We start from the raw sequence: 26,745 nt of genomic DNA on the forward strand, positions 1-26,745 counted from the left end.
TATGAATTCACATATCTTTCATCATCCTCTGGATTTTCTTAAGCCATGATGAGTGAAAAAAAATCCCATCAGTCTCATCTTCTGTTTTCATTGATGAAATGAGATGATGCAAACACACCAAATGAATACACTGAACATACCTGGTCCTGCACACACATCATCATTGTTAGCATGTTAGCACACCTCACTGTTACATATCGTCATTTTAAAGTAAAAAAAAAAAGTACTCTGTGGCAGCTTAAACACTAAATTCATTGTATATGACTGGTTGCCTCATATAATCCACTGAATTACACATTATATAATTCCCCCCCTCGTGCCTTAATGGCAAGGCAGCCCAGCCCTGTGTTTGTAGTGGACACAGTAAATGGAGAGTGCAGGGCCGGTTTGTAGCATCAACACCAACAGCAGAGCGAGACCAAAGCGGTGTCAGGGTGTGTGCGTCTGCAGCGGGACGAGTCCGGGCTTCAGCGGACCTGACAGGCTGTGGCTCATTAAACCCCCATCAGACACACGAGGTCAAGACAACAGCTACGGCTCCAACAAAAACACTCTGCCGCCCTCCACGAGTATGATAATGTAGTGTAGGCCTGCGCTGCGCACAATGCAACTGTGTAGGATAATACCCTCAGATCTATCAGTCGTTTTATTTTTAGCGTTTTAATCATTACTTCTCAGAAGTTCAGAGAAATCTTCAGATAAAGCATGAAGAGTCTAGGGGCTTATAGAATTATGATTGCAGATTGATGCACAAAGGGAATATGTTGTGTATGATTAAATGGGGGAAAAGTACTTTTGTTTTTTATTCTCTTCTCACGACACACTTAATGCATGTTGTATTACTGTGTTTACTGTGTGGGTGGATGGATGGCTGGTCGGGTTTGGGGGAAGCAGGTCGACAATGTGGCTGCAGAAGGTTTCACAGTGGGGTAGAGCGAGATGAGCTGGGGGCAACACTGCTTTGGCAAGGTTGAAGCGATTAGCATAATTTCAGGTTGAAACGCGGAGGTGTAAATGTCACTTATTTGATCGCATTTACTCGAATGCGGTAGAGCTACACTTGACAGCTGGTGGGTTGTTTTTTCGTTTTTAAATCAGGGCTGAAATGAAATGCAAGTCATGGACTTCAATGTTGTGGCAACCGACTCGACGGTTTTCCAAAAAAAATCTGACTCATGTTATGTTGCCTGAGCTGAAATCCTGCAAGGTCAAGCAATGAGTCTAATGCCAACCACAGGCTCCACATGGTGCCTTTCTGCCTCTATCCAACAGCATGGGAGAAAACAAGCACAATCCACCAGCATTTCAGTTTATTCCAACCCTATTTCCCAATTTATATTTCAGTATATCCACTCCATGCTGTCCTCTTCCTCATTTGTCCATTTCTGTACATTAAAAAAACCCACCGGGGACCTCCCTCGACCCCTCTTTTGGCTGGCTGGTCAGCAAGAGAGCGGATATAGAGGAAGAAGGAGAAGATCTCTGTCAGATCTGCCAGTCGAGTGACCAGTCAAGTGGAAGGGATTACTTACATCCTGTCCTTCTCTCACACTTTAAAGCGGTCTCATTAGGGCTGCCGGGGCCAAAGGATTCAGGGTGCTCCCGAAAGGGCTGGCCTCGCGCTGAGGGAAAGCCCCGGGCGACGTGTTATCCCCATCCAGCCCAGGGTTATCATAGTCGCACAGTTACTTAAGAGGATTGCATTGTGATGTGTAATTGCTAATCTCCTGACCACAATGGAAGTGGAGATCAGCATTGTCCATTCATTCCAAGTATTTGAGCTCGTCTGTATCAGCGTAGGAGGTGTTGACACAGGACGTTACCAGGAACAGTTTGACATTTTGGGAAACGCATCTGTTAGCTTTCATAAAGGGGTGACACTGTTATCTATGAAGATTAGGCCGAGGCCAGGAGGAGTGAGTGTGCTTAGCTTAGCTTAGCATAAAGGCCGGAAACAGGGAGAAGCATCTAGCCTGGCTACAGTATGTACACAGGTTATGAAATCTGCAAAAAACTAGCACCTTTTACTGTCGCAAAGTTGTGCTATTGCTTCATAGTTGTTTAAAGGGATAGTTCAACATTTTGGCAAATTGGCCCATTGCCATAATCCCTATAGTCATAGCAGTAGGTTCATTACCTTTAATTGTCGGTGCAAGCTGTTTTTAGAACGGCGGAGCAGAGCCGTGAGCTGCTCAGAGCTACGCTACGGAGGCTAGTGGGATTTCTTGGTTTCCCTCATCAAACTCATCAAATACACAATCCAACAACTCCAAAACGCTCTGGTGGACAAGTTGTGACCTGCACATTCACCACGCTATGAGATAATAACAGAACGTTATGAGTTGTTTTCGAGGCAAATGCAGAGACTGAACGTGCATCAGCAATTCTGCATGAATTTACCTGTTGTTGGATTGTGTATTTGATGAGTTTAATGAGGAAAACCAAGAAATCCCATGAGCCTCCGTAGCGTAGCTCTGAGCAGCTCGCGGCTCTGCTCCGCCGTTAAAAAAAATAAAAAATAGCTTGCACCGACAATTAACGGTAACGAACCTACTGCTAAAACTATAGCGATTATGGCAATGGGCCAATTTGCCAAAATGTTGAACTATCTTTATCTTTATTTTGAACTCACAAGTCATAACAATGGGTTATGTACCTGACAAATTGCAATGATGACATACAACATGTTCATATTTTATCTTAAAAGGATTCTGGTGGTAGATATGTATTACTTTTGCTAAACTAAAGAACAGAACCCCTGGCTCCAGCTTATTTCCTCGCAGGAAAGCTCGAGAAAATTAGCAAATGTATTTCCCAAAATGTTTAAATATTCATGAAATAATAATGAGTCTTTTTCTGTCTACTTTGTGTTTGTTAATGTGATTGTGTTACTTTGTCTTGTGTGTCTGTCTCTGTTGCCGTGTGCAAAGGTGACAGAACTGCTCTGATAATGTCAGAGCTACATTGACCGCTCTCTCCGGACATCACTGCTGTCACATCACGGACGTCTCAAATGTGTCAGCTTCATCTTCAGCCCACACACACACACACACACACACACACACGGACACACACATACATACACAACGCAGCTGCTCACCAGGAAGCATGGTGCAGAAGAACATTATTTTCAGACCAGCTTTGCCGTGAGGCGTCTCACCTTTTTGTCCACACACAACACACAGAGAGCAGACAATAGCAGAATCTGTCCTGTGCAATACATTGTCCGAACAAACAGGGTAATTAGTCACTGTCCAGAGAAATCTATAAAAATCTATTTTCCTGTGAAAGCGTCATGCATCTCTATAGATATAGAAAATGACTCTGCTGTGCAGCTGCTGCAGCTACAGGTTCTCAGATTGCATGTCAAAAAAATCCATGTGCGTTCATTGACCCGTACCTTTATCGAACACAAACTAGATTTTCCCATGTGACGGAGGATGTGGTGGAATGTGCACAAACTCCTCCATTTGTTGTGTTTACATGACAACATAACGTCAGCCTGCAGCAGCAAGCGAGCGCAGCGGACATGAGGGAACGTTCCCTTGTTCCTTTTGGTTGGTTGAACGGCCGGTCATCATACGCTGTGCCGTAGTATGTTTGCATAAAACAAAGGTGTTGTGTTGTGTTGTTCCGTTGCTAGGAACTCTGGGCCCACTGAAAGAATACTGAAGTGGGCCTCTGCCCCCTGACTTTTCCCCTTCTTTCTTAGACTACGTATGTATTATCATTTTTCATTTACTTTGTTTTGATGCTAATGCAGCGTTACATATGAGTATTAACACTGCAAAAACTCAAAATCTTACCAAGAATATTTGTCTTATTTCTAGTTAAAATGTACGGTAATTTCTAGTCAAAACAAATTTAATTATACTAAAAATACTAAAAAAAAAAAAAGACTCATCACATAAAAAGTAGCTTGTTTTTTTTTTTGACACTTTTTACTTTTTTCAAGCATATTTTCACTTGAAATAAGTAGAAAAATCTGATAGTGGAGCAAGTTTTTATTCCTTATTGCAAGCACAAAAAACCTGCTTTCACTGGCAGATTTCCTACTTATTTCAATTGAAAATTTGTTTGAAACAAGTGAAAACTGTCTAAAAACAAGTAAATTTTTAGGTGATGAGTCTTATTTTAAGTGGAAAGAGATTAGTTTTGACTAAAATTGAGACATTTTGACAAGAAATAAGACAAATATTCTTGGAAAGATTTTGAGTTTTTACAGTGTAGTCAGGGTCATATGCAGAATAATTGAGTCATACAAAGATTAGACTACTTGGTTTTTGTGTGGGTCCTATACAACGGCCCTGGTTGTTCCCGACGATCAAACTGCTCAACCTGTGAAGCTGGAATTATTCATGACTTTTAAGCATTCAGCTGTGAAACACTGCAACTCCCCAGACCTCAGACAGTTGACAGCTGACAAAGGTTAAATAACACAACACCCCCACCCTTCCTCCTTTAAAAAAGAGAAAAAACTGTCTCACACTTTCTGCTCACCCTGCTCTGATATCGTTTCTTTGTCTCTGCAGCTCGTTTGCCATGTCTAAGACAGCGGTGAAGAAGCTGCACTGGCGCTCCAAGGTGCAGGACAGCTTCGTCCCCTTGCTGGGCTCGTCGGGGGAGCTGGGGATCGCCGTCGGTGGAGGGGCAGATTACGGAGAGTTTCCTTTCGTCACGTCGGCCCCCGGGGGCGGACTCACAGTGGGCGACATCGTTCTAGAAATCGGAGGCACACCTGTATTAGGGATGACATTAGGAGACGTCCGTGGTGTCCTCAACTCCTGCCCACATCCAATCCGCATCAAAACTGTGTCACCAGGTATGATTCAGCAAACTCCACAACACAACACATTAGGGAAAAACACGCTTCAAATCCCACAACACAACACATTAAGAAAAACGCGCTGCAAAAGTCACAACACGACACATTAAAGTGATACGCCAACATTTTTTTCCGTGTCTTGCCTCACTCCCGAGTCCATGACCAGCAGATAGACACCATCCTTTCAACTGTGCGTGCAGTAACAAGAGAGATACGGGCAGAGCTGGCGCGCTGCTAATTAGCTTAGCTCAAACGCTGGAAGTGCATGGGTAGTGTTAGCCTGCCTCCTACCTGAGCCGAAATCAGCAGTCAGAAGCTGATTTCATTTTAGCTCTAAACTCGTAAATATATCACTTTATCGACATTTCAAACATTTTTAGGCGAGAAAGTAGCCGTTTAGATCAGCAGTGTGTCGTTAATTTGTCTAAATACCAGCTGTTTACAATTTTGTTCAGACGAGTTTGGCGCTACTCAAGCTAGCCGTTGTGACCCACGCACTTCCGGTTACTTTTACAAAATAAAACACACGTTGCCCTTCACATACAGAAAACCATGACGATAGAATTTGTGCTTTTACTTTGAAATAGGAAGCTAACCTACCCTCGATGTAGCTAGCTTGAACCAAAATAAACCGTCTTTGCTTGAACCCTCCGTTTTGACCGATCTCGTCCCGTTACCGGCATTTGACCGTTTTGTCAGCTCTGAGACGGAGATCGGCCCACTGGTCTCCATTTAGAGTTGCTGAAGAGTGTCTCTGATGACTTTAGGTGGAGGCAGGCTAACACTACCTATACACTTCCAGTGTTTGAGCTAAGCTAATTACGGGCGATACGACTCTATCTCCCTTGTTACTGCATGCACAGTTGAAAGGATGGTGTCTATCTGCTTGTCATGGACTCAGGAGTGAGGCAACAAAAATGTTGCCGTATCCCTTTAAGAAAAACGCGCTGCAAAAGTCACAACACAACACATGAAGAAAAATGCACTAAACATCTCATGGGTAAGTTGTGTTGTGACATTTTGCAGCGCGTTTTTCTTAATGTGTTGTGTTGTAGAGTTTGCAGCGTCCTGACCCCTCAGGGCCACCGTACTTTGATTTGGTAGATGTGTAAATGATCAGCCCACAGGCGAGAACAGGTCTTGTTATGCACGAGGTGCTCCTCCTCTCGTCTGGCGTTTATGTATCACATGTCACCAGTAATAATGCATTCAATCTTTAATTCTCTCCCTTTAATCCCGCAGGCAGTTTAACTTGTTGCTGTTTATGTCGCACTCCATCGCACTTTGCTTCATCAGGCTGCACCCAAACAATCTGTTACACTGGCGTCCAAGCTGTCATCCATAATAATCTTACTCAATAACCCTCCTCTGACTCTCGCAAGCCAGATCTATCTGCAGCAGCCTGTAGCGTCCTGATGCTGATTTGCACTCGTCAATTAGTCTGGGTATGACTATGTGTCAGGCCGATCGGTCAATATGCGGGTATAGGGAGGAGCGAGGCCGGAATTGCTGATGACACATGACAAGAGTGTGGCGACTGGCGATATCGTCGTCGCCTGTCACCCACACGAGGGGCCTTGATGTTTAGAACAGGGGGGCTCAGGGAAACGGATGTCTTTGTTGGCTCTGAACGGAGCAATATGTCACCGGAGTGTCACCTGACTGCGGCTCCCGATGGCCTTGCTCTCCAGATTGATAGCTGATTTGGCCACAGGGGTGTAAATGTGGGACCTTTGCTCCCGGTTCCCCGTGTCGCTGCTAGATCCATTATCATTTCTGAAGTCTGCGGCCTGGCCCCTCCCTGGGCAGCTTGACTGCATGTAGTGTGGACAGTGATGGATGAGCTGATGCGCCGGCTTGCTGCTGTATCACACCTCCTCCTACTCCCTACTACTACTACTACAACTCCCTGTGCTCCAGCCCTCAAAATAAAAGGACACTAGGCTACATTCCCCCAGAGGCACCGAGCAGTTTAAAGGTTTTAGCACTAATGCCGGTGCTCTGTGGAAGAATCCAAACAGCACTGACACGATCTATCCATCAGATGATGTCGCTGCTTTTAACCTTGATATCTGACTGCCTCACTTTAATGACATATTTTGCATGTGATACAGGAATGTTTGCACAATGCACAATGGATTTAAAGCCCCAGTATGTAACTTATTTGGCTTTTTATTAGCAAAAATCAAATATTGCTTTCATAAATACGTATTTCACTGAAGTGGAATCACACCCGCATACAAATGAAAGCTTTCTCGTACCTTAGAATGAGTTGTTACAAGTCGTTACAAATACATAAGTGGGCGACGCACCGAACCGAGGCGGCCATGTTGCATCGCCATTTTTTTTACGTTGAGTGGCAGCGTGACCGTAGGTAACCACGGAAACTCAGCGGAGCTGTCGGCTCGGGGAGAAAGTTTTCCAGGTAGCGCCTGTTAAAACTGTCACCACTGTGTAGTGTGAGGAAGGACGGAGGCTCTGGTGTTGCATTCAGGTGCAGTCAGGCAGACGGCCGACGGCAAACCAACCGGATGTAATTTTACTCCGCGAGAGAAAGACGGTAAAACGTGGGTCAGGTAAACAATACGACATCACCATGGCAACATATTGTCACGCCTGCATTGTTTTGCCTCGTGCTGGCGGACCACTTGTTTACATACTAGAGGCTTGTTTATCCTGTTACATGCAGCGTCTGTTGTCTGTCAGACGTCTGCCCGATTTCACGTGAATGCAACATCAAGAATACGTTCCGATATGCAACCGCACCGCTAGATGGGGGAATTCCTACACATTATACCTTTAACGATTGTTATGAAATCTGCTATTCACATGAGAATTTTGCAGAAAACTGCAGCTGTTTCGTAACAAGATGAGCAAAAAAAGCCCATTGCAAGATTCATTTCCCCTTTACAAGCAGCAGCCATATGTGGCCAGTTGACTGCCTCCGCTAATAAAGTTATACCACTGTGCTGTTTTTTTTTTCTTTCTTCATTTTTTTTAATAGTGCACCGCAAATTCAGTCTGCTACTGGGCAGAACCACTGTAACAGACGGCAGAGGGAGGGTATAACGGCGGGGGCTGCAGGGGGAAGCACCGACAGAACGGTCGTCTGTCAGGAGTGACAAGCTGTGGATCCGCTCAGCCGCCATCCATAACAGCAAGTGGCCTGTCATCAGAGGCCGTAAAGCACTCGAGATGATATTAAGAGATCAGAGAGAGAGGGGGACGGGGGAATGAGCCCCCCAGTAGTGATCAGCCCTGCCTCTCCTGGTGACAGCCTCAACTGTTTTTGTCTGGAGCAATTAACCTCAGCTGGTTTGTTATGTATGCATGAAGTACTCGGGGAGGGGCTGAGACAGACACACTCGATGTGCAGTATGTGTGAAGTGATATAGGAAGATCAGTAGCCTATGTGTGAATGTGGAAGTCTCAGGTTGTAAAAAAAAAAGAAGAAATGATGGTGTTAAATCCGGCCTGGCAGGAGGAGTAAATGATAAATTTCAGCCTCTATTTGACGGCACACAAACAAATCTCTAAGAGTAAACATACATCACCGGACTGTTTGTGCTCACAGAGCTCTCTGTCTTTTTTTTTTTGCTGCACTTTTATTTGTTCCCTCTGCCCTTCTCCCATGCAGGCTCCACATTGTGCAAGGATCTCAGGTTGTATCTGAGTAAGTGCTTCACACCCGGCTCAGTGGACAGCCAGCTTCAGCAGGTCATCCGTGAGAACCTCTACCTCCGAGCCGTACCGTGTAAGTCTTTTTTTCTCTTTTGTGCCTCTCTTGCTTGCTCTCACCTTTCTGCTGTGTGTCTCACTATACACCACCTTGTCTTTGTGTATCTCGTCTCATCTGCTCCAGTTTCACGTTCTTCACAGAGCCTTTCCTGTGCAGAGTCACTGACTGCATTAATTCTTCGCTATAACACATCCTCCTGGTTGCCGCCCTGCGAATGTCTGGGTGTTAATTGGCGATGGAGCTGTGTGTTTTCCACACTCCCCCCCCTCCCCTTCTGTCAATGTATGCAAGCAGACCTGAGGTGATTTAAAGTAATATGTATTTACAACACTATCAGGGTGTTGTTAACGGGATAGTTCACCAAAAAATGAAATGAAGTCATATATGAGAGTCAATAGGGCCCAAGACAAATGTCTGTAAAACTACACAAAAACCTCATAATATTCCTCCACACTGCTCGTCCGCTGCAATCCAAGTGTTCTGAAGGGATATAGTCCAGAGTTTACTCGAAACAAGGAAATTTAGGACATTTTTACAGCCTAAACAGTCCTGTATTGAATTTGGCTGGGGCACGTGAACGTCAGAGTGCAATACAGGACTGTTTAGGCTGTAAAAATGTCCTACATTACGTCATTTCGAGCTAAACTCTGGACTATATCCCTTCAGGACGCTTGGATTGCGAGGACAAGCAGTGTGGAGGAATATTAAATAGTTTTTGTGTAGTTTTATGGACGTTTTTGTGTCAAGCGCTATCGACTCTCATATAAAGTTTTCGTTGGACTATGAACCGGCCTCCCGGGTCTCCAGATGCACTTTGAGGAATAAAAAACTACTCCGGAGTATTCAACAGCATGAGGGTGAGTCACTAATGACTGAATTGGTGAACTATTCCTTTAAGTGAGACAGAAAATACCACATGTGCATCAGTTTGTGCATTTCCATAGCAACAGCTTCTATTGCCACAACACAGGGTTTATCCTCAGTGTCAGTCCCCCCTCTTACAGTCCTCACCCCTCACCTCACCCCGGCTGTTTGTTTGTTTGTTTTGGTGGTGGTGGTGGTGGTAGGATGTTTGATGGTCGCTATGTTTGACAGGATCTTTTTTTTTTTTTTTCCCACACACAGTATCTGTATGATGAACAGGACGGCCGCCGTTCTCACAGTCAGTTTCATTTTGATGCTTATGAATAAAATCAAGCACAATGGCAGCCAAAGGCAGCTAGTTGTAGTACATCTGTTGCTATCTTAATCCTCTGTAATGTGACGTCACTGGGAAACGGCTAGAGGTTATAACAGCAGTGTAGGGTGTTTCTGAGGGGTTTTTGTGTGTCTGTGTGTGTGGTGTAATTCCTCCCGGCCTGCGTCGTGTCTTGTATTGGGGTTACAGGGTTTTTTTTCTTTCTCGTCCAGGTGGTGTGTGTGTGTGCGGAGGAGATCGACCACCTAGTGTGTCTGTAGTCTTAACCTTGCTGTGTGTGTGCCTGTGCGGAGTTGTTGCTAATCTCTCCTTTAGTCCAGGAAGTAGGTCATACGGGACAGTCTGCCGCCGCCGCCACCAGCACCGGCACCAGCACCGATCGCTGTTAGAACAAGGCACACAGGTCACAACTCACAGGAGAAGATAAAAACTGGCTCTCTTAGTGAACAAAATGCATTTTAATACGAGGCTATAAATGCAGCTGTTGTAGTACTAGTAAGCTCTCTCTCTCATTACTTAGCCATGCATGCACAGCAGCATCCTGTTACGTGGGCGAGCAGATGCTCAGACAGACAATTGCCCAAATAAACTGAGCTTTTTTAGCCATTTTCTAATCAGAATAGAAACAAAAAAGTGGAGGCTGGTCTTGTCAGAGATGAATTACTATACTTTTGACAAGATATTGTATTATGTTACATAAAGCAGCTCAGCTCTGCTCCTGCTGTTTAGTGTCCAACTTTTTTTTTGTCCAACTACTCCCCATCTCTGGGCGCTTTCTTTTAGTTAGAGTGACAACAAGGCAGACAGGCAGGCTCAGCCCTCGGGGGTGTAATCCTCTGATCTGCAGGAGATGCCACAGTAAGATGCTGTTGTTCTCATGCCGATAGCAGCGCAGCAGCACGCCACATGCACGCCCGCCCTGATCCCGGGACGGCTCCCAGACCCATCGCCTCGTCTCATTTTTCATTTGTAGATTACACGACGTGTGGAAGCAGAATTATCTTTTCCTTTTCGTTGTTTTTTGTTTTGTTTTTTAAATGATTCTCTCGGAGGAGGCAGCTGTGCGTGATGTAACAGGAACTTATAGCTGAGGAGTTTTTCCATCAGTGGCTCATTGTGGCCCCCTTCAGGATCATATGTACGTTCCTCCACTCTTTGTTGTAGTGTGTGTTTTTTTTTGGTAGTAGAACGAAGACTTTGATTACATAATATAGATTTATTAGCCACAGAAGCTCTTAAAGCTTGTAGTTTAAATATCCTCCACTGCAAGACAGCAAAGATAAGATAATAGCTTCAGTTTTGATTCCTTTAATACTTTTTATATTGGATTTTTAGATGCTGTTTCTCCCACTCAAACTGTGGCTTCACTGTTCACATCACTGTGCTATTTACAGAGCATCTCAATCGCCGAATCCGTTTGATGAGACAATGTTCTCTGATGTTGGAGTTGGCACTGGTGCAAGAAATATCATTACAAAGGCTCAGTCAGGAGGGCAGTGCATAAAAATGGAAATGAATGACAGAATTAAGTGAACGCAGGCTACTGTATCAATAATCTAGAGGCGGAGTGGGTGGGGATAGAATTAAATTAAAAGCAAATGTCCATCAGTGCCAAAGTGGAGGAGGGGTTGACTGCAGTGTAATGACTCTGTGTGGCAGATATGGTGTTTACTGTGTATATTACACCATATGTTAACTTTTTAAAGGGACATTGTGTAACTTCTCCTGTTATCTATTCACGAAAATCAATTATTTGGTTAAAAGGTATGTTTTTCATTAATCAGTAATCCCCCCCATCAACAAACTGAAGTGTTCCTTTCAGCTCTGAATGAGCCGTTCATATCATTCATATCTACATGGAGCGGGTAAGCTCGGTGCTGGCTGCCATGTGGTGTCGCCAGGTTTTTACGTTCAGTGGCAGCGTGACGGTAGGAAACCACGGAAACTCAGCGGAGACACCGGAGCTGCCGGCTCAGGTCGAGGTGGCGTCTGTGAAAAGTCACCACGGTAACGCAGTGAGGAGGAATGGAGCGTTACACTGATGCTGCATTCACCTGCAGTCGGGCAGACGGCCGTCGGTAACAAACCAGATGTCATTTCAGTCACAGAAGTCCAGAGAAAGCCGGTAAAACATGGGTCAGGTAAAACAATACGACATCGCCATGACAACATGTTGTCACGTGTATTGTTTTGCCTCGTGCTGGCAGACCACTTGTTTACATAGAGGCTTGTTTATGCCGTTACGTGCAGCGTCTGTTGTCTGTCTGACGTCTGCCCGATTTCATGTGAATGCAACATCAAGAATACACGTTCCGATATGCAACCGCACCACTAGATGGGAGTAATTCCTACACAATGTACCTTCAACGATTGTTATAAAATCTGTCGTCCGTCTGCCGTCTGCCCAATTTCACGTGAATGCAGCATGAAAAATACGATTGAGTTGCTTGCGATATACAACTGCAACGCTAGATGGGAGTAATTCCTACACAATGTCCCTTTAAATAACATATCTTTCCATTTTATGCTTCTGTAAATCCCCTCCACCTCCCTTTTTTCCTTCTCTCTCTCTTCACTCATGCCATTATTTCCTGTGTGCAGGGTTTGCAGACATCACATTACCCTCTTGAACTTTCCCATCCGTATTTTGTATAATCGCTGTAAACCATTTGTACCATCATGTGCCCTTGGATGATTCAGAGCCAATGTCATCAAGACTGGCTGTCTCCTCCGCCATAAAAGACTTTTTTTTTTTTTTTTTCTAATTGTCTTCAGAGTGAGTCAGAGATAAGAAACATCATCATTTAGTTATTCTAATGCGCTCGCCGCCGCTGCCATCAGACAGACAGACAGACTGTGGCCTTTTCAACTGTATAGGACTCATTGTTAGTTATTTGTGTGCGGTGATCTTGACAGACAGCTCTCTCTCTCTCTCTCTCTCTGGGTGTTGATATGGAGTTGTGTGTAATTACCTCCTCACTCCCGAGCTCAGCCACAGTCCCAGGGGATCAGTGTGCGACGCCTACAGGGACAGGCAGGGGAGAAGAAGATGTCAATAATCCATCCCGCAACCCCCCCACTGACATGTCATATATATCTCGGAGGAGGGTGCCTAGATAATGAATCCCTGCCTCGCCAACCACCGTTATCAGCCTGAGAGATACAACATGTCCTGAGGGGAGGAGAAGAATTACACACGTCAGATGTCATCAAGCGATTTACTATCAGGGTCTTTAATTAGACACAGAGACCTCTTAATTTCCTTTCACTGGGTACAACAAGCTCAAACTTGGGGTGCAAGGCAAGCAGAGACGGCGGTGGGTGTGAGCGGTTTGTTTTGTTGTTTTGTTTTGTTTTGTTCTGGGCAATTTTCAGACAGCAGAGGTGTGAATGCGACCGTGGCGCTGCTGCGTGCCGCAACGTTACACGACAACAGGATCAGCAGGTGGCGTCACATCAGCTCAGCTCATTTAAATATTTAAAAGCACCACACACACAGTTTCCTATTGAGCCAAGCAGCAACCTTCTCCAGAGAGAAACCTGTCCAACCAAGGATCGACACGATTGATTAGTCGATCAGTCGATTTGTCGAACAGAAACTTAGTCAGCAGCAATTTTGATTCTCAAGGGATGACACTACAGGTGAATAGGGATAAAAAAAAAAAAATTAACTAACAGATATCACCATGAAACTTCCCAAGTTTATCACTTACATTAAGACAAATGTTTTTCGTATTACAAGTTTTGTCAAATTTTATGTTTAAATATGTAAATGAGGCAATATCTGATGAAATATGCGCTAATTTGCATACATTTCCAGAACCGAAATCTGAACAATGGATAAAGCCCCTTTCAAAATTCTTGTTTTATTTTGTTGACATATTAGAGTCAGAAGTTTTTACAGAGGATATTTTGGATATCTCTTTTTATCACTCTGTAAATGAGAAAATACTGTCACCAGCCCTAAAAAAAAAAATCTAATTTCACCATGTTTTTAGGAACAAAATGTTGTATAAATCAGGTTTTGAATGATATATCAACAAACCCCTCTGTAAAAACCTTCAGAATATAGACAGGAATAAAACTGGAAGGTTTGGTGTCTGTAAGTGCTGCTGAAGTGGAGATTTCTAGCTCAGAGTCTGAGGAAAAACTCATTTTGAGAAAACGGCATTTAAAGACTTGACTTTAAATTCCATAGATTGTTAATGTAAATCATACTTTTACGATTGGTTGCAGATATGGAGGAAATGACAATTGTCGGAGCCTACATCATTGTTCAGGAGAGAGAGCTTTACAATGATACCTGACATGACATAGGTCAGACTAACTTTTGGTGAATTTAGGAGAAATCTACTGACGAAAGAGACAAAATTAAGTAAAATAGCCACCTTAATGTGGTTTTTCTACCATTTCTTTTGACTTTTCTGAAAGAATACATGTTAAGGAAGAAAAATAGGCCAAAATCTCAAAATTGATCAGTGCATGAAAAAACAGTGTTTTTGCCTGTAGTGTCTCGCCTTACTATTTTTGCTCACATATTGTATTAAATTAGATGTCTTTTATAGAGATGGTTATATATAAAGAGTTGTCAGGAGGTCAGTAAGTTTGTGATGGTCACTCAGAGTTCAGGTCCATCCTTTTGTTGTTGTTGTTGTTTTAATTTTCTTAACGACACAACATCCCTCACTAAGCTTGAAGACCGGAAAATTTCAAAAACTAACAAACAAACAAACAAACAACAACAGTAGTACTATATCATTATGTAGCTCTAAACTGTAGTAGTATTAGAGACCAGACTATGGTTTGTTTTTTTCTGATTCACCAGCGCTGCATTTTATTCTGAGTTGGACCATCTGTTCGTCTCGTTTTAACGCTGATTGACCATCGCCATTTGCAATTACTAGTGATTTTTTACCAGGCTCTAGTAGCGAGCTACAATCTGTTAGCTGCACCTGGCCAATCAGAGGACAGGCTCAAAATGCCTTGTTTTAGAGAAATACGAGAGAGGAGGTCGATATCTATACTGAGCCGGCTTTTGGTGCTAAGAACTACGGGCAAAAGTAAAATATGGGATCTTCTCTGGTGGTAAACTGATTATCAATGGGCTTTTTGACCTTTTGATTTGAGTTCTCACTATTTTAAAATGATCTACAAATAGGGTTGCAGAATTCGGGGAATTTTCAAAGTTGGAAAATTTCCATGGGAATTAACGGGAATATATGGGAGTAAATGGGAATATATGGGAATTAACAGGAATATATGGGAATTAACGGGAATGTATGGGAATAACGGGAATATATGGGAATTAACAGGAATATATGGGAATAAACGGGAATAAATCCGAAATTTACAAAATTGAAGGTTGGCCCTTAACGGAGAACTTGAGGGGGGGATTTTGCATGTATTATTTTGCACAAAATATTTACATTTATGTTTGAATATGATACAGTTTGCTTAAATTATCCCCAATTTCCAGTTAATTCCCATAAATTCCCATTATTCCCATAAATTCCCATGGAAAGTTTCCAATTTGGAATATTTCAAAAATTCCCCATCTTAACTTCCCATGAAAAGTTTCTGGTCATTTTCCGCCCCTTTGCAACCCTATAGTAATAATAATGAAACATAATTACAAACTGGCCCAAAACCCAGCAGTGTTTTTTTAATAAGGATGTATTTACATCATCTAACGAATATAAATGCATTTGTTTTTATAATGCAAAGTGGTGTTCAGGTGTTCAACACAGCAAAAAATAGCATTTCATCATCAACTGCTGCACAAAACGATGCGGACACACACACTGTACAGTCACACAACACAGTAAACACACTTTGTTCTACAGAGAGAGGAGGTCACACTGAGAGAGATTTCTCTCCACTGTTAATGTGCGTCCAGTCCTTTGTGTCCACATGTGTGTGTTTGCGTGTGTTGACTCTAGTGTAGTGTTTGGGTTTCTTTCTTTTTTTTCCCAGTGCCCTTTATGTGTGTGTGTGTGTGTGTGTGTGTGTGCTTGCGTGCGCTGTGTGCAGTCCTGCATGTGTCATTGTGGCTGCGAGAGCTGCTCTGCTCCCAGGACGGCAGTGCATTAATCACGGGTTTTATTGGGGATCTGGGTGTGACTCCCTCCTGCCGGCCTCACACTGACTTCACATGTGGTCCCTCCAGGAGAAGGACACACATTCGTCCTCCTCACTTTGGGCTCAGTGTGGATTTTGTCTTGGGGGAAAGGAATAAGGAAGGAATTACTTGTCTCAAGGTCAGGACGGACGGATGGGCGCCGTTGTCGTCTAGTTTGCAAATTTAATTACTCCACTCGAAACTGGAATGTGATCTATTTTTCTGTTATGGGTTAGGTAGATCTGTCTGGGTCAAAACACAACAAACACTGAGACCCCCCCCTCCCCTCTCCCCTGTAATACTATGTAATGCTTTTTTTTTCTTTTTCCATCCGGTGCTTTGGAGCCTCTTCTCTGTCCCAGGCCAAGGTCAATGTGAATCAATTACGATGACAGACCATTGATCATCTGAGTGCTCCTTCTTTGCGATTGTGATAGAAAGACTTTAAGACTTTCACACTGCCTCATTAATGTTTCATCCTGTTCTTCTTACTGATCTGTTCATATTAAAGAAAGCCCAGTTTGGTAAATGCTACGGCGTCATCATCACCATCGTGCTCTTTGTATCCGAAAGGGTAAATTTTCGTTTTAAGTGCGGTAATTAAAGCAGGCACTTGTTAATTGTTGCTATGAATCAACACTCTACTTGAATTTGTTTTGTCTCCTCCAGACTGTTTATGATGTTAAATACAACGAGTGCGCAGCCTTCAGGGTGTTACTTACTTACCTCTCACCGGACTCCTGCTATATAATTCATCAAACTAACACTTGGACTATTTATAGGCTGCTGAGTTGCTGTTTTGTTTAAACACTGAGCTGAGATTGATAACTCCCGATGAGAGGAAAAGACCGTGATTAATTGACACATCATCCCGTAGTGGAGCTGGAAGTGTTTCTCACCTCGTGGCTCTGATGTATTACAAAATACCTCCTGTTGTCTCTCTCTCTCTCTCTCTCTCAGGTACGACCAGACGGCCCAGGGACGGGGAAATCTCAGGGGTGGACTACAACTTTGTCTCCGTCGAGGAGTTCTTCTCCCTGGAGGAGTCAGGAGCGCTGCTGGAGAGTGGAAAGTTCAAAGGTGAAGAACGAGTTGAACATTTCTGATCTGGCAACCTGGTGTCCTGTCTGTATGCTGTGAATACTGTGTAGTTATCCTATTATTTAAAGGGATAGTTCACTCAAAATTGAAATTTCACGACTAAGGGCTGGGAGAAGTTTCAGAGTCCTCCGTGGCTTCTCTGAGTTACAGTGGGGCTCCGTGCAGCACTGCATGACCATATGACGGTTGCAAATGGATACCACTTTTCTTCATAACAAAAAGACACACCAAAATACATCCAAATACCTCCATGCTGCTCGTATGTAACGTCCGTCTTGTATTGAAGCCCCGAAATGCGAAATTGTTCCGAAAAAAATTAAATAAGTCTATATTTCAAGCTTGTTTGTAGCGGAAGCTCCTTCCTGGTCCGTCCAAATCTCGCGAGATTTGCGACGCCGGCGGTATGGAGGTATTTGGATGTTTTTTGGTGTGTCTTTTTGTTACGAAGACAGTTGGTATCCATTTGCAACCGTTATATTGACATGCACTGCTACGCCGAGACCCCCTGTAACTCAGAGAAGCCACGGAGGACTCTGAAACTTCTCCCAGCCCTTAGTCCACATGAGAGAATTTTGGGTGAACTATTCTTTTAACTCTAGTACAGTGGGTATTTTGCTTGAATTTCTCTGTGTTTTAACCTAAAAAAACCCCAACCAACCGTCAAGGTAACTGAATTATTAACCAAAATTTAGCACACACATTCTAAATTATGTATTGCTCTTAAAAAGAAGAAAAAGAAGAATATATTGTTGCAGTTGCAAGTTGTTAGGAGTTCATATAACGGAGAGGCTTTTGCAAAGTATATAGATGCTATACGTCATATTGAGAAACATGCTAATTTATTTTCTTGCCAAGAGCTTGATAAGAAGATATATCATGTCTTATTCTCATGTGTAGCAGGAAAGATATGATAAAATAAGATAAGATAAGATAAGATAAGATAAGATAAGAAAAATCTTTATTGTCTGTTTGTATGAGCATTATACCTGGTGGCCAGTTAGCTTAGCTCCGTGTTCTTCAACCTTGGGGTCGGGACCCCACGTGGGGTCGCCTGGAATTCAAATAGGGTCGCCTGAAATGTCTAGTAATTGATAAAAATTTCTGATAAAAATATATTTTTAACCAATTACTAAATAATGATTAAAAACACCACACACAATCTTAAACACCTGTATTCTATACTTTCACTTTCTCAAATATAAATTGAGTTCAAATAAAATGCAGCATATGAAAACATCTGAGCTGGTGCGTCTTGATTGACGGCCATGATCGCCGGGTCGCCAGAAATTTGTGAAGTCAAAATGGGGTCACGAGCCAAAAAAGAAAGGTTGGGAACCACTGGCTTAGTTTATCATAAAGACTGGAATGAATGGAAAACAGCTTTTATTACCAGGCTAGCTGTTTCCACTCATAATGCTAAGCTAAGCTAACATGCTTCATATTTACCATATAAATCCTATTGGGAATGAATAAGATACTGTTTCCCCTAAAACCCTTAAAATTCCTTTAATGAACTTTTTCTCCTAATTTTTCTAAATCATCATTGTGCTCCTCACCAATGAAACATTTAGCAGTTTTTGTTGTGATGAATGAGGTTTACATAATTAATGATCGGAGGAAGGGGGCGAAGAGTCAGTCGCAAAGTCTAAAGTCCTGCCTGGCATATTAATGGCGCCGTCAGGTGTTGCTCACCTCGTATCTACCCTGCAGACTCCTCCCCTCATCAGGGTCAGAGAGCTGCCTCTGATTAAAAAGCCCCCATACATTAGCATCCATAATTTATAAGAGTTTAATGGGAGCAATAAATGTCATCCTCCCCTGCCTTACATGTGACATTGACAGACACATCACTACAGCAAAGCAATCAGGAGTATCGGCTGCAGCGTGCGAGCAGTAGCCTGCAGAAACCTGCAGTAAATGGTGACGGCTGGTGACCTTGTTGCTGAGTTCACTAATCTAATGTTTCCCCCCCTCAACCCATTTGGAGCTCCGTGAGCCAAATGGAGGAGGTGGAGGTAATTTCATTTCTTCTTAAGCAGCTGGAGCAGATGGCTCGAATTGAGAATATAGAACATGCTATATATATATACGTGTATGTGTACCGTATGATGTGATCTCAGGGGGACACATAATGCACATACATGGAGTCATGTAGCATGTGTTGTTTTGTCTATGATAACATAACCCTGCCCTGCTTCTGAATATTTGAATATAAAGTGTTTTGTTTAACTCGATTTGTCTCAGTAACGTGTTTACACAGACTGCTTAACCTATGACAATGTTATATCAGTAGATTTTTTGTTTTATTTTGGCATTTTCATTTACTTTAATCTCATTTGTGATGTTTTGACTGAGGTAACGGTATTTAATTTTACCCTTTTGACATGTACGGTGGAGTTTCCATTTCTCCACATTTCTCAAGTCACGTCGTCTTTCCCCTTGCCCTTCTCTGTCTCAGGGAATTATTACGGCACACCTCGGCCTGTTCACATCAGCCCCGAGAGCCCCCCCATCACCTACCAGGAACACCGCAACCTGCTCAGAAACTTCCGCACACGCAGCAAATCGCTCAGCAACCTGGAGAAGGCTGCAGAGGACGGCGAGAACAGCGAGGACGACTCCGGCCTCTCAGGCAAGTGTCTCCAAGAGTCACGGATGTAAATCTGAAGAGGTTGTCGCTTCCTTTTTAAGAGGCAAAAGATTGAACGCCGTATTGACACAAGGAGATGTTTCTGTTAAGCCCTGCACTGTAGCCAGCAGCTAAATGCTGCATTGTCCCCCCTATCTATAGCTCCAGTCTCTGATACACAAATTAATCAATCATTAGCACGATTAGTATGCCTCTAAACTCTCAGAGGGGCTGTGGCCCCATCGATCGCTGGATCACCTCCAAAGGAAGGTCGGCCTGCCTGAGGTCGAGCAAGCGAGGAGGTAAGTAGATAGTAAACATGCACACAGGGAGGGGACAGGTTTAAATCATGTGATAAAAATGTAGATGTTTGAACTATGTCATGAAACTTAAAGGGATAGTTCAACATTTTGGCAAATTGGCCTATTGCCATAATCCCTATAGTAATAGCAGTAGGTTTGTTACCTTTAATTGTCGGTGCAAGCTATTTTTAGAACGCCCAAGAGCTACGTTACGGAGACTCATGGGATTTCTTGGTTTCCCTCATCAAACTCATTAAATACACAATCCAACAACTCCAAAACGCTCTGGTGGACAAGTTGTGACCTGCACATTCACCACGCTATGAGATAATAACAGAACGTTACCAGACAGAGTTGTTTTAGAGGTAAATTCATGCAAAACCGCTGATGCACGTTCCTGTCAGGGACAGTTTTTTGGCAAGCAGTCTCTGAATTTACCCCGAAAACGTCATAGCGTGGTGAATGTGCAGGTCACAACTTGTCCACCAGAGCGTTTTGGAGTTGTGTGGATTGTGTATTTGATGAGTTTGATGAGGGAAACCAAGAAATCCCATGAGCCTCCATAGCGTAGCTCTGAGCAGCTCGCGGCTATAGGGATTATGGCAATGGGCCAATTTGCCAAAATGTTGAACTATCCCTTTAACCACAGATATTTTTCCTCTATAATAAAGAAACCTTTTTAATTTTAGATGTGATGGATGACTCACTGCAGCAGATATGGTTTATTACGTTAAATAGACGTCTTTAAAGGATTATTATTCACCAGTGATGGAAGAACTGTTCATTTACTTTATTCAAGAAAAAAAAAACTTCCCATTAAAAGTAATTAAAGCCCTTCACTCAAAATCTGACTGTAGTAAAAGAACAGAAGTGCTACAGTACCTGCAAAATGGATTTTAACCATCAACGTGAAAGTGCAGAGAAACGTCCCCTGTGACTGATATATGAATAGATATTATATTATGGGGTTGTTAATATTGATCGATGTGTGAGCGGTATTTTACAGCTGATGCTAATGGTCCCGCTAAAACTCACTGACTCAGACATTAGTGCACCATATTTTATCATGTGATGATCCGTTGTTTCATATAAATCTTTCACATGCAATATAACAAATATATGCAGTGGAGAAAAAAAAAGGTATACTAATTCCTGAATATAAAATTGTAAAGCTTCATAAAATGTGCAAGTATCTCAGAATGTTGTTTTTTTAATTAAATTTTCATTCATTTTCTTTTAGTATGCAAAACGATACACATGCGCCAATGTGACGGCACAAGACACATAACATAACATAATGTAACGTAATGTATCATAACATTACATAATGATATCACAATGTTTTATTTACTTTTTATGTATCTTCTTTCAGTATGCAAAACAATGCACACGTGCCAACTGGGCACAAGAAACATAACATAACATATCATAATGTATCCTAATGTAATATGACATAACATAACATTATATAATGTATCATAACATAACATAACATAACATAACATAACATAACATAACATAACATAACATAACGTAATGTATAAGATTACATAATGTATCATAACATAACATAACATAACATAATGTATCTCAACATGTTTTTTTATTTCTTTCTTTCAATATGCAAAACAATACACATGTGCCAAGTGGGCACAAGACACATAACATAACATAACATAACATAACATAACATAACATAACATAACATAACATAACATAACATAACATAACATAACATAACATAACATAACATAACATGACATGACATGACATGACATGACACATACCTAGACACATGTACCCACATCTTCTCTTATCCCAGTATACTACAGACTATACACACAGCATACATAATACAAGCATATTCATATTTGTGTTTATGCATCCTATACTCTACTTATACAGCATACTTCCCTGTATCCCCATGTAAGATTCTGCTGTTGGAAAGAACGAAGACCATTTTCAATCGGAGGGTTTGACCTTATACTACTGCTATTTATACAAAATCAGGTCTTACAGTTACTTCAAAAACATCAGTCTGGTTCCTTAGTTTGAATGTAACTCTCTCCATCTCAAAATGTTTGATTAAATCTTAAGTTTCCTCCATGTTATGTGTTGGAGAAGTGATGGCGAGCGAGATGGAGAGAAACTAGAACACAAGAAGAGCTGAACAGACGGAGGGAGCGAGATAGATTAAATGACCGAGGTAAGAGAGCAAGGCGGCGGCGACACAGCGTGGTGTAGATGTAGAGATGGGAGGAAGGTGGAGAGGCTGAGAGTTAGGAAAAAGGTATAGAGGCAGGGAGCCAGACTTGGTACACGAGATAAGAGAGAGGTAGAGGTAGAGGCAGAGTGGGCGGTGAGAAATGCAAGGCAGGCAGAGATCCAGATAGTTAGGGACGAGCTCCAAACAGGCAGGTAGGGCAGCAGGGAGGGATGGGGAAGAGGAGGAGGAGGAGGAGGGGGTGAGGGATGAGGGGTGAATACAGGATGCAGGCAGCAGGATAGAGTGGGAGAAAGCCATCCAACACCCTGACCTCTGCTGCTGAGTCATTTTGTGAAGTGAAACAGTGTCGGTGTGTGTGTGTGTGTGTGTGTGTGTGTGTGTGTGTGTGTGTGTGGGTGGATGGCTCCGGCAGCAGGACTCAGTCAGTCAGGACGCCCTGTGTGATGTCCGACGTCGCCGCGGCTTCACGGCTGAAGGACAAACTACATACAAGGACAAGCCAAGCAGAAAATATGCTTGTTTTCTCCTCCTCTGGTAGCACGGCATGGCATGCATGCACGGTCACACACTCTGCTACTCCTTAGAGAGAGAGAGAGGGAGGACAAAGCGGGCTAAGATGCTGACCTCAGGACTTTTTCCTTGACAACATCTCCACACCTCCCTCTCCCTCTCCCTCCTTCCTTCTCTCCCAATGGAAATCCCAGCAGCATCAGGTCATTAGGGACTGCAGGAGAGAAACTTTTTCACCTTCCATAACATGTCACCGTTTCATTGCGATGTCTTAAAGGACAATTCTGGTCATTTTGACCCCTAAATCGTTGTCCTGATGGTCACCCAGTGTTGTGGAGCAAAAAACGCGACTAAAATTGATTCAGGCAAACCGGAGTTACACCATGGCTACCCGGCGCTAGGGATAGAGACAACGTTAACCTATGGGGGCAATTCTTTCAACCACAACAAACACTCATAAAACAATCAAATATTTATGGTACATGACTGGAATCCTTATGACACACCACTGAACTCATATAGTGTACAGTATAAACAGTATAAACTTTGTGTTTTTGCATGTCCCTCACCTCAGATCGCCGAACTCTGAAACATCCTGGAAAGACATTACTATCTGATCACAGAGCGCCTGCTCTCCCCGCCACAGAAACAAACACTTTTTCCTTGTTGTGATGATTTCTTTACAAAAATAGATATTTTGGACATTACCACTGCACTGCTTGACCGTTTATTGTTGTAAAGAAATCATCACAACAAGGAAAAAGTGTTTGTTTCTGTGGCGGAGAGAGCAGGCGCTCTGTGATCAGATAGTAATGTCTTTCCAGGATGTTCCAGAGTTAGACTATCTGAGGTGAGTGGCTACATGTAAAAACCATAGAGGCAAAAACACAAAGTTTATACTGTTTTGTACACTATATGAGTTCAGTGGTGTGTCATAAGGATTCGAGTCATGTACCATAGATATGTGATTGTTTTTTCAGTGTTTGTTGTGGTTGAAAGAATTGCCCCCATAGGTTAGCGTTGTCGCTATCCCTAACACCGGGTAGCCATGGTGTAACTCAGGTTTGCCTGCATCAATTTTAGTCACATTTTTTGCTCCACAACACTGGGTGACCAACACGATTTTTCCATTAACGCGCCCTCTGATCTGATCTCTGTGTCTGAACAGGAGGCTCTGCAGGAGTCAGCGGCAGCATCCCCCACGCCCACGCCCACGCCCACCGCTCCCCCAGTCGGCCCCGGGCGTACAGCAGCAGCGGAGGCGATGGTCGTGTGGTAGAGAACGGGATCATCGGCGGCAGCAGGAGGGTGAGAGCCGTGATGCCGGACCACTGGGAGCAGGCCTTCAGTGACCCGGGGGAGTCGCACTACATGGAGTGAGTGTCCACCTGCATGGTCTAAGACTATTTCAGGAAACTCGTTCATTTTACCTCCATGGAGAAGAAAAACAAAACACCTCTAAAAGTTTGACACTAAATATGAGGAGGTAGGTAGTTAGCATAGCTTAGCATGAAGACTGGAAACAGAGGGAAACAGCTAGCCTGGCTCTTTCTGCAGGTGAAAACTTATCAGCAGCATAAAAATCACTGATTTCACATTTTCTGCTCAAAGACAGAAGTTGTTTCAGGCTCCAAGCCAAGACTGCTGTTAAGTCAATGTTTGTTTCCACACTAATTAGAGTTCCCACAACTTTATGGAGAAGAAAAACACCTCACACTAAATATGAGGAGGTAGTTAGCATAGCTTAGCATAAAGGCTGGAAACAGAGGGAAACAGCTAGGCTGGCTCTTTCTGCAGGTGAAAACATATCAACAGCATAAAAGTCACTGATTTCTGCTTTTTTTTTCTGCTTTGACTTTTGTAAAGTCAATGTTTGTTTCCACACTAATTAGAGCTTCCCACAACTTTAGTGTAGGGTTAACCCTAACTTTTTTGCTATGTTTAATTAATTAACCCTAACTCAATCAGTGAACAATGCATAACTATAATCTAACTTAAACTCTTTTAAGTCTAACCACAGAAGCGATTGGGTATTAAACAGCATTTTAAAGTAAGGAAAAAAGAGGACTTAAGTTTCATTACAGGAACACAAACCTCTGTAAACTCCATCTTGTTGTTTTTACACTCAGGGTTTTGTAAAGATTAAAAAACAAGGTGTGGACCATGTTAGTCCCTGAACTCCAGAGGTGGAGAAGAAAAAGACTTCTAAAGTCTGACACTAAATATGATACCCAGGGGGCAAAATCCCAGTTTTTTGAAAAACGGACACGGAGCGTTGTAAAAGGTTTGACACCAGAAATGATATCTAGGACCTTCAAGGATTAAAACCTGGGTGGACAACCCGGTCAACTAGCTGCTGGAAAGCTACAGGGGGTCAAAACCCCTTTCTGGGGTCATTTTGCTGGCGAAATGATGTAAATGCAAATATTTAGGTACTACAATGGCATAAATAGTCATACAACTATACAATTTGGCAGAGAGTATCTTGACACATAGGGGGAGGCATGAAAAAAAGATTCTGGGGTTTGTTGCAACTCAATTTTAAGATATCACCCTCAACATCCCAAAAAAGACCAAAAAAAGTACTGTTCGCCTGACAAATTCTCATGAAAATGATTATTTTTCAGCACTTTATGGAGAATATCTATGCTTAACATATATATAGAAAATTTCCTTAATTCATAAGCTTCCATTTGAGTCCAAGATAGCCTTTCTACTAGCTACTGGAAAGCTACAGGCTGTCTCCAAACAATGCAACACCTATTGTGAAAAACTACATGTTAACTGGCCTGATCAGAAACCATTCTATTTCTGGTCTCCCCAAAGTGAACAGATAGATAGAGGAGACCGTTGGCCACAGCAAGTGGGGCTTTTGAGATAGAAAGGCTAGCTTGGTTTCAAATGGAAGCTTATGAATTAAGGAAATTTTCTATATACATGTTAAGCATAGATATTCTCCATAAAGTGCTGAAAAATAATAATTTCCATGAGAATTTGTCAGGCGAACAGTACTTTTTTTTGTCTTTTTTGGGATGTTGAGGGAGATATCTTAAAATTGAGTTGCAGCAAACCCCAGAATCTTTTTTTCATGCCTCCCTCTATGTGTCAAGATACTCTCTGCCAAATTTTATAGTTGTACGACTATTTATGCCATTGTAGTACTTAAATATTTGCATTTACATCATTTCGCCAGCAAAATGACCCCAAAAAGGGTTTTTAGCCCCCTGTATCTTTCCAGCAGCTAGTTGACCGGGTTGTCCACCCAGGTTTTAATCCTTGAAGGTCCTAGATATCATTTCTGGTGTCAAACCTTTTACAACGCTCCGTGTCCGTTTTTTTGCTTTGCCCCCTGGGTATGAGTAGGTACAGTAGGTAGTTAGCATAGCTTAGCATAAAGACTGGAAACACAGGGAAACAGCTAGCCTGGCTCTTTCTGCAGGTGAAAACGTATCAGCAGCATGAAAGTCACTGTTTTCACATTTTCTGCTCAAAGACAGAAGTTGTTTCAGGCTCCAAGCCAAACTGTTGTTAAGTCAATGTTTGTTTCCACACTAATTAGAGTTTCCCACAACTTTAGTGTTAGCTAGGGTTAACCCTAACTCAATCAGTGAACAATACGTAACTATAATCTAACTTAAACTCTAAGTCTAACCACAGAAGCGATTGTGTAACAGTATCTGAAAGTATGGAAAATACATGACATTACTTGAGGGTGAAACAAGTTTCATTACAGTAACACAAACCTCTGTGAACTCCATCTTGTTGTTTTTACACTCAGGTTTTGTATAGATTAAAACACATGTTAGTCCCTGAACTCCAGAGGTGGAGAAGAAAAATACCTCTAAAGTCTGACACTAAATATGAGGAGGTAGGTAGTTAGCATAGCTTAGCATAAAGACTGGAAACAGAGGGAAACTGCTAGCCTGGCTCTTTCTGGAGGTGAAAACTTATCAGCAGCAAAAGTCACTGATTTCACAGAAGTGGTTTCAACTCAGTGTTTGTTTTCACACTAATTGGAGTTCCCACAACTTTAGAGTTAGGGTTAATTGTTTAAGTGTTTAATTGACCCTAACTCAATATGTAACCATAATCTAAC

The 26,745-nt window shown here is 42.6% G+C and overlaps 1 protein-coding gene across 1 annotated transcript in view; it reads left to right on the plus strand.

The window, feature by feature from the left end:
* Positions 1-26,745, plus strand: part of magixb (MAGI family member, X-linked b) — a 67,576-nt gene that overhangs the window by 7,317 nt on the left and 33,514 nt on the right. The window contains exons 2-6 of the mRNA XM_085783235.1: positions 4,533-4,822; positions 8,463-8,579; positions 16,841-16,960; positions 19,440-19,613; positions 23,818-24,025. Coding sequence (XP_085639361.1) covers positions 4,533-4,822; positions 8,463-8,579; positions 16,841-16,960; positions 19,440-19,613; positions 23,818-24,025 — 909 coding nt within the window. The remainder of the gene's footprint in view (positions 1-4,532; positions 4,823-8,462; positions 8,580-16,840; positions 16,961-19,439; positions 19,614-23,817; positions 24,026-26,745) is intronic.

The sequence above is a fragment of the Trachurus japonicus genome, chromosome 7, assembly GCF_045865225.1.
Source record: "Trachurus japonicus isolate A0001 chromosome 7, Traja_1.0".
Taxonomy (NCBI): Eukaryota; Metazoa; Chordata; class Actinopteri; order Carangiformes; family Carangidae; genus Trachurus; species Trachurus japonicus.